The sequence below is a fragment of the Rhinolophus sinicus genome, linkage group LG05 (genome assembly GCF_036562045.2).
Source record: "Rhinolophus sinicus isolate RSC01 linkage group LG05, ASM3656204v1, whole genome shotgun sequence".
Classification (NCBI taxonomy): domain Eukaryota; kingdom Metazoa; phylum Chordata; class Mammalia; order Chiroptera; family Rhinolophidae; genus Rhinolophus; species Rhinolophus sinicus.
Window position 1 is genome coordinate 75,919,806 of NC_133755.1, and position 8,658 is coordinate 75,928,463.

The 8,658-nt window shown below is 53.9% G+C and overlaps 1 protein-coding gene and 1 pseudogene across 2 annotated transcripts; both read right to left on the reverse strand.

Moving 5' to 3' along the window:
• Positions 1 to 1,594: 1,594 nt before the first annotated feature.
• LOC141571599 (tubulin alpha-1A chain-like) lies at positions 1,595 to 3,088 on the reverse strand (annotated as a pseudogene).
• Positions 3,089 to 3,385: 297 nt separating this feature from the next.
• On the reverse strand, positions 3,386 to 5,311 carry LOC109444547 (ral-GDS-related protein). Of its 2 annotated transcripts, XM_074332530.1 has the most exons (5): positions 5,177 to 5,311; positions 4,811 to 4,843; positions 4,312 to 4,433; positions 4,046 to 4,122; positions 3,386 to 3,765 (listed from the first exon to the last, which is right to left on the reverse strand). In XM_074332530.1, exons 2-5 carry the CDS (start codon positions 4,826 to 4,828, stop codon positions 3,521 to 3,523), a joined length of 462 nt encoding a protein of 153 aa, XP_074188631.1. In that variant the 5' UTR covers positions 4,829 to 4,843; positions 5,177 to 5,311; the 3' UTR covers positions 3,386 to 3,520. The 2 variants fall into 2 exon arrangements, with proteins under 2 accessions (XP_074188631.1, XP_074188632.1); XM_074332531.1 differs by lacking the exon at positions 3,386 to 3,765 and having other exon boundaries at positions 3,884 to 4,122.
• Between the last annotated feature and the right edge of the window lie 3,347 nt (positions 5,312 to 8,658).

An 8,658-nucleotide genomic window follows, 5' to 3' on the forward strand; every position in this document is an offset into this window, starting at 1 on the left:
ACTGTCGGTACAGAGTTTTCCCCCTTGACTACATCAAATATTGCTACATATATAGATGTTGCAGGGTCAGCACTCAGGAGCTTCCTGTCTTCAGTGGAAACCTTTCGGGCACCCTCACCTCCCCTCTGGCCCTGATCAGCCATGAAATCTGGCACGTGTCCTTCTGTTTGGAGGTTTACTCTTACCCGTCTTTCATTTATCAAATCTTGTTCCTGGAGGGCTGCGCCATGTCAAGAAGGGCCTCGGTTGTCAGGAATCAGGATTTATAGGCAGCCTCGGCTGCACAGAAACTCCCAGGCAGAGCCAGCCTGCTGTGTGTCCGAGTGACACTTGCAGCCATCGAATGGAGGGGGATAACTCAGAACTGCAAGGCCATTCATCGTAGTCATCTTACATTGTGTTTCCAGGGCAAAATGTTTAAAATGCCAGGTGCTAACCCACTGGCTCTTGATCATGGGATGGGTTCTCAGGGTGAGCTGAAAGCAATGTGTGTTTTCCACCCAGATGGGAAGAATTTCAGTACATTGTTTTAATAGGTAAGCCTGTGTCCGTGCATGCCCATGGGTCGTGAGTTTGGTGGCTTCCCCTGCTGGACCTCCCTACACTCTCCCCTTTCATGCCTCGTCTGTAAAGCTCCCAACAGGAAAGGTTCATACTGCCCCCCCTTGACATGACCACAGCAGAAGACTGGAAAAGAGCACAACTGTCCCAGGAGGCTTACAAGCTGCCCCTTCAGGACAAGTCAGTAACAAGATGACTCAGTGTATGAACTGGTGATTGTCCAAGACCATGGACCTCAGAACCACATGGCCCAGAGGGCACCTTGGTCAGCCTGGAAGAGCATGGAGGTTTCCCTTGGCCAAGGATGTGGACCCCTGTCCTGGCCACTGAGAACCCATCCCTGATCTACGAGGTCCCAGCTGGGGAGGAGTGGCCACGATGTAGCTAATGGAGAGGCTGGGGGCCTCTGGGGGAATTTGTGCCTTGAACAGGATTGTGTAAGGAAGGGCTGGGAGGCTGGACACTGGCGTTCACACGGAGCATAAACGTTCATGGAATGAGGCCCAGCTGTAGCCCTGGAAGCTGCATCACACATCTTTCCCCAGGAGAAGAAACCTGCAGAAGGAATTGGAGGGTCATGGGCCAGGATCCCAGGAGGTTTCCAATGTCACTAAAGGGTGAACACGGAAGCCCCAGAGGATTTATGCACTAAAGTGGCCTGAGGATGGACAGTCCTGCCTGCCCTGAGCCCATTTGCACATGACCTTCCTGTGGCCTTGTCTTCTCCACATCCAACATTTGATCCCTTTACTTGGTTTTCCTCACTTAGGCTGATGCCCTTCCAAGACTGAACTAGAAAACTACAAGTTCCAAATATTTGTTCAAAAGAAACCTCGACAGGAGGAGCAGAAAATGTTTCCTCTTTCTCCAAATCGCAGCAAGGCAGCCACTGTCCTGGGGCGGGGAGGGGCCCTGACAAGGGGTATTTTGGTTTTTAATTTTAATGAATTGTTTTTTTAAGACAGGGAATACTTTATTTAAATCCAGCAGAGAAATGGACAGCTTGGTTCTCTAACAAAGCGTCGTGTTTTAATGGATAGGCTAGTAATCGTATATGAGAAAACACACTGCTACATGCAAACGAACTGATCAGACCACGGTTTTCACTGTTTAGCACAGAATAAGCTTCCCGGTACAAGCAGCATCTTGGGGACATTTAACCTCAGTATCCCTCTCCTCCTTCCTCACCGCCTCCTTCCACAGGCTCCACACCACCCTCCTCATCGTCCTTCTAAAGGGCAGCCTTGTCTTTTCGGGCCTCAGAAACCTCTCTGTCCTCCATGCCCTCACCCACGAGCCAGTCAGACTCGGGGTCCAGGCGCGCCCAGGCCTCAGCAGCAGCTGTGGTGCTGCTCAGTGTGCACACAGCTCACTGTGCTTCGGCCCGGTCTCCAGCACGTGCCAAGCAGGAGGCTGGAAGTTAACGCCAACTTCGAAGGGGTGGGACACCTGTCCACACACTGGATTGTACGCGTGGTCTTGATCGTGGCAATGGCAGCATCCACGTCTTTGGGGACCATGTCACCACCGTGCAGGCGACAGGTCATGTATTCCCGTGGCGAGAGCCCCATTTCCCCATCTGGTTGGCTGGCTCAAAGCACGCACTGGCGATCTCTGCTGCAGAAAGCTGGTCCTGGTAGCTTTCTCAGCAGAGATGACAGGGGCATACGTGGCCAGAGGATGCAGGGACAGGGTGTCAGGCTGGTCTGGAATTCGGTCAGGTCCACACTAAGGGCTGCATCAAATCTGAGGGCAGCAGTGATGGAGGACACGATGTGACCCGTCAGTCTGTTCGGGTGAGTACAGTTGGGCGCTTCACATTGAGGTGTCTACAGCAGATGTCGTAGATGATGGAGTCATTGTGGACCATCAAGGCACAATCACGCTGCTCTGGGGTGCTGTGGGTGCTGAGGGCGGAGTTGTAGGGCTCAACCATAGCTGTGGAAACCCGAGGGGCAGGACAAATGGAGGTGAGCTCAGAACCCGTCCCTCCAGCAAAGCTGATGAAAGCCAGGAATCCTGAAGCCCTGTGCACTGGTCGGCCAGTGTCCAAATTCGGTCCAAGACAAGGTCAGTGGTTTCCTTGCCAGGTGTAGCGCCCCTGGGCCTCCTTACTGGCAGCATCTTCCTTGCGTGTAATGAGCTGCTCGGGATGGAAGAGCTGGCGGTAGGTGCCAGTGTGAACTTCATCAGTGACGTGGGTTCAGCGAGACGTGCCTGTTGGCGCCTGGGTCACTGAGGAAGCTGACAATGAGACATCTCCTCTTCCAGTGGTCTTGTCACTTGGCATCTGACCCTTGGGCTGGATGTTGTGTTCCAGGCGTAGCGCTCCCAGCAGGCGTCACCCATCTGGACACCAGCCTGGTCCCCATGGACAGAGATGCACTCACACATAGTGGCTGCTTTGGGGCTGCCGGGCCGATGGCTGAAAGGAAGAGGACAGGTTGTTGCTTCTTACAGCGCGCCTCTGAGGCGGTCAGTGTAAGAGACCCCTGAGAAGTGCCATTTAAAAAAAATTTTTTTTTAATTTTTTAAAGATTTTATTGGGGAAGGGGAACAGAAGTTTATTGGGGAACAGTGTGTATTTCCAGGACTTTTCCAAGTTGCTGTCCTTCCAATCTTATTTGTCGAGGGCGAAGCTCAGCTCCAGGTCCAGTTGCTGTTGTTAGTTGCTGGGGTCGCAGCCCACCATCCCGTGCAGGAGTTGAACTGGCAACTTTGTGGTTGAGAGGACGCACTCCAACCAACTGAGCCATCCGGGAGCTGAGTGGCAGCTCATTGACTTCATTGTAGTTGTGGAGGGTGCAGCTTGCTGTTCCATGTGGGAATCGAACTGGCAGCCCCGTTGCCCAGAGCCCACGCTCTAACCAACTGAGACACTGATCCGCCCTCAGAAGTGCCATTTTTAAAGACACCCAGTTTCAGTAGTAGCTTATGCCTGTGCAAGAACTTTCGACCTCTAAGTCCCAGGGGTTGTAAGGGGTGTGTGTGCTCCTGGCCCAGGTTTACGACACCGGAATGAACCTGTGCCATGAGGAAAGGGGACTCGGGGGTGTCCTTCAGTAGCCAGGGAGGGGGCAGGCCCTTCCCCCTTCTCCTGCACACAGTAAGCTGATGACACTGCACGCTTTCTCAGTTCAGTGAGGAATGCGAGAGTCTGTACCTCATTGACATGCGCAGGGGAAGTGGAAGAAGCAGACCAGGCTGTAATAGAAACAGGACTTCAATATAATGATGCTGAACCTGGCCTTTACTATTTATAACGAATAAACATTGTCCCTCCCGTAGACAAACAGGCCTTGGGGAAGAGCACTGAGGGAAGGGGCGAAAAGGGGTGTCCTCTCACTCTTGGTTCTCTGGGGACACCAGGAAAAGCCTCCCAATATTCTCCTTCAACTAGAGCAGAAGGAGCTGGCCCAGTGCCCCTGAGGGCCTGCTGTGTCCCCACTGGTGGTGATGAGGTCGCACTGCCCTGGACACTCACTTGTGCCTGATGTTCCTGGCCTGGCGTGTTCTGCTGGCCACCTAGGACCGGGCTCCAGCTGGCAGGACAGGATGTAACTACAGGACAGAGTGGCACCTGTGAGGCTCCCTGAAGCCTCACCTCAGATGACGCTCCCAGTGTCGGGTCCCCCAGGGGTGTCCATGCTATAAGGTCTGGGGCTGCCCGGGAACCATGGACACAGGTTCTCTGGACTGGCCAGCAGGGAGAGTGCGCCCCTGCCCTGGGCCAGCTCCTGCCGGCGTCACCTCTCGTGCTCACTGAGCCTCTCCATGTCCCAGAACCAGGCCCCAAATTGCTCGCCAGGCTCCAGTTTGTACTTCTGGGCAGCTTCCTCCAGCAGCACGAGCTCCTCCATGACTTTGTTTTCCTGGGGCCAGAGGAAAGGACAGGATTCCCGCCAGGCCTGCGTGGGAGTGCTGGAGGGTCTTTGTGGTGGGTGAGGAGTGGGGCGGGGGGCCGACCGGCCCTGGGTCTGTGCACACATGGGAACCCTCCCTCCCCCTAATTCCTTCCAGGCCCTACCTGTGCTCAGAGCTGGGAACCAACAGCACCTACTCCAGGAAGTTATCTTTGATGCCATCCCACTCCCCACTGCTGCCAACCAGAGGGGTCTCCCAGTTCTCTGTCATCAAAGTCTCCCATGAAAGGTGGGATGCAGGGAATGGAGCCAGGATCATTTCCCCAGGGGTGTCTGTGATTCCCACTCCCCTCCCCTATCCCGCAGGAAGTACCACAGCTGCTCACCTTCTTTTTTATGTCCATGTTGATCTCATTGCCCTGGAAGGGAGACAGCCAAAGTCCATGAGAAAGAGCCCCAGCCATGACCAGTTCCCTGCGCCCACCCTCCGTAGGGTTATATTAGGGCCAGGACGCAGGAGGAGCTGGGACACACCCAATGCAGGACTTGAACCAGGCTCTGCGTACGGATCCCTAGAGGGGCCATGTGTTGTCCCTACGGTGGTCCCCACGAGCACCCTAAGATATTTCCCCTGTACCGCCGCCTTTTTCAGAGGAGGAAACTGAGGCTAAGAGAGATGGGGTGACACTTGCATGTCACACAGCTACAGTGGGCGGAGACAGCCCTGTGCCGTCGGCAGGGCGGGTGCTCACCTAGGAAGCAGCTCGTCCAGGACCTGTTGTGCTCTGGAGAAGGCCGGGTGGAGGACCGTGAAGGTGCAGATGCGGGAGATGTTCCCACCCGGGAGGGTTTGCAGCGTGGACTTCTTTAGGCCTCCCAGTGTGCCTTGCTGCAGGGCCCGCATCCTGCACGCCTCAGTGAGGTGCAATGTGAAGTCCGCTTCATACTGGGTGGGACAAGCAGGGACGTCCAGTCAGCGGCATCACCATGAGTCACCGGGGGAACTGAGGTCTGGAGCTCCCCCAGGAACCGCCAGCCCCTCAGGGACGTGTGCAAGAGGAGGGACAGGCCTGCCCACGCTGAACATGGTTCTGGCTCTGAAAGTACCGTTGTGTTTCGGTGGTGGTGGTGGTGTTTCTTGTTGTTACTTCCAGGCATGTGTCAGCTGAGGAAGACCCGACCTCCGGGAATGAATAGTTATTGTCCCAGTGAGTCTACAAGAAATGTCCCCATTATAGTGATGCCAACACAGAGGCTTAGGGATGTGAAATGGCTGCTCAGGGTCATCCAGGTCACACTTGACAACTGTCCAAATGTAAAGCGGCAAGAAGGCATTTTCTCTTGTCTCCCTAAGACTTTTCTGCCCACTCCTGACACGAAGAACCCAGGCCCTCCCGAATTTGGAGACAGTGTAAAGGATAGACCCAGCTTATGAAAACCCTCGACTTCGAAAAGGACACTGATTGTTCTCATTTTAGATCCAAAGGCGTTTTGAGACCCTCTGTATGCAGGTCCCTGATTCAGCAAAGTGGCAAACGCCGGGGGAGTCCGGACTGGAGAAAGGTGATCCCCAAGGCAAGAATGTGAGTAGAGGATTCGAGAGGGAGCCAATCCATGTGGCTGGTGCAGAGTGATGGGGGACTCGACGTTCTCGTGAGGCAATTGCAGATCAGGGAACACTGTGATTGTCTTTAACAACCTGACATCAGATAGAAGAATGAGAAATCCCCGGGACAGCCTGGATGCAAGCAAGCTGCCATTATCAGAACCCGCTGTTGGAAACGTCACTGCTACAAGCTTGTTCAATTTTGAATCTGGCCGCAGCTTCATTCCTCCAGCAGCTGTCCCATCCCTCCCTGTGCGTCTGTCCGGAACTGGGGATTAGTATATAGCTATTGTGCACTGAGTTGTTGTGTCACCCAAATTCCATGACTTTATAACACCTACAAGTCGAGAACATGCCTCTAGTTGGATCTGTGGTCTTTAAGGAAGTACCTAAGGTTCAATGAGTTCATCGGGGTGGGTCCGAATCCAATAGGCCTGGTGTCCTTTGAAGAGGAGGGGAGGACACAGGAAAGCAGAGAGGGAAATCCAGCTGGCACAGAGACAGAAGATGGCCATCTACAAGTCGAGGAGAGCGACCCCTGAGGAGAAACCATCCCTGCCAACCCCCTCATGTCTCACTCGTAGACCTCGGGATGATGGGGACATATGTGTCTGCTATTTACAGCATCCCAAGTCATCCTACGTGATGGCAGTCCGAGGAAATTAATACAGTGCATTAGGACACACAACCACACTCTACTAGAACACAGGTGGGAAAGGATAAATAAGGGACACCCTCCCCCTTATTAAAACAAAACCCGGGCTGGCCCGGTGGCTCAGGTGGTTAGAGCTCCATGCCCCTAACTCCAAAGACTGCCGGTTCGATTCCCACATGGGCAAGTGGGCTCTCAACCACAAGGTTGCCAGTTCAATTCCTCGACTCCCGCAAGGGATGGTGGGCCCCACACCCTGCAACTAAGATTGAACACGGCACCTTGAGCTGAGCTGCCGCTGAGCTCCTGGATGACTCAGTTGGTTGGAGCGCATCCTCTGAACCATAAGGTTGCCGGTTCGACTCCCGCAAGGAATGGTGCGCTGCCTGCAACTAGCAACAGCGACTGGACCTGGAGCTGAGCTGCACCCTCCACAACTAAGACTGAAAGGACAACAACTTGAAGCTGAACAGAACCCTCCACAAATAAGATTGAAGGACAACTTGACTTGGGAAAAACAACAACAAAAAAACCCAAAAAACGAAAAACAAAACCCATGCACCACTCAAGATTATTCCAGAAGGAAACTGTCCACCAATAGCACTAGGAATCTGGACAACAGGGTTTAGCCAGACCTCACCATGAAGAGAAGGTTCTTCACAAGGGCTTGCTACCATTTTGGCTGCAGAGACAGGAGGACAGGAAGCTCCAAACAGGGCTGCCTGCAGGCCCTGCGCCTGGGGGCCCCATTCTCACAGAGCCTACAGCCCTTAAACAAGATGGAACCCGATACCTCTTGGAAAGTTCTCTCATTACGAAATTTTTGAGACAACCAGTTGGGCTGTGGGGCCTCGTCTCTCTTTGAACATCTCATGAAGCCCCTCACCATCCACTGTGCTGTTTCTCCCCTCAGCTGAGAGGGCAGACGAGGACAACACAAATCCTGCAGCTCTAAGACACCAGTGAAATCTTTCCCGAGGAAACGAGGAAATCTTTCCCCCCTGGCCCCAGCAACAAAGCCAAGCATTTTTCTCCAAAGCTTACAGTGAGGAACTGACATCTTAATTTTCGTGTCCCTAACACAGTGCCTTCCCTTCGGGGGTTCCACTTAAAGAGGTGACGTTTTCTCCCATGTACCTCCCAGCTTCCATTAGCATCCCACTCCCACAAAAGAGGCAGGGGCGGAAGATTCTAGGCTATTTGAAGACAAGGGCCATAAAGTTTATTAGTTCCTTTAGGTCTCCCCACAGAACCTTGTGACTCATTAATTTAGTGGTTGAGAGTGGGGGAGATGTCAGCTAAAGACTAGTTACCATAATAAAGCTGTTCTCCCCCCAGGTGGAAATATTCCTCTTCTATTCCTGCAGGTTCTCTGCTGCCCTTTCACACCCTGCATCTTCTCATGCCAAGCCCCTTAGCCTGCACCACCAGCTCCGCCTACGATCTCATGATTGGTTGGCAGGGACTGGGGCTCCTGCATTCCCCATTTCAACCCCTGCGGAGCCACCCAGCCCTGGGCGTACTGTGACTGCCGTCCTCTTCCCCTTCAGCCAGGTTCCAGAGCTCCACACCATCTCCCACGCAGGCCCACTTCCCATGCCCTCACCCTTCCACTCACAGCAGGCCAACCCTTCCTCCCACTGTCGCCAGTCATTAAGAAAAACCTGGACCCCCCCGTTTTCAGAACCCTTCCTGGGCTCCCCCACAGTATCTGGCCTTCATGGGCCCCTCACCTTTCTAACCTCTGCTCTCGCCACATCCTGGCCACCAGTTGTGCCCCTGCTCTTGCTTGTCCCTCAGCAGGAGCTGCCCCCAGCCCAGCTCGAAGTACTCTCTCACATTAAGCCAGGCTCCAGCAGCCTCTATGAAACCTGTCGTACTCACTCTGGTCAGAACCAGTGTCCCTCTTAGCACAGCCCTGTTGCAGCTGTCCTCTAGATCACTTACGTCACTCTGCCTTTCTGGGGACAAGTCAG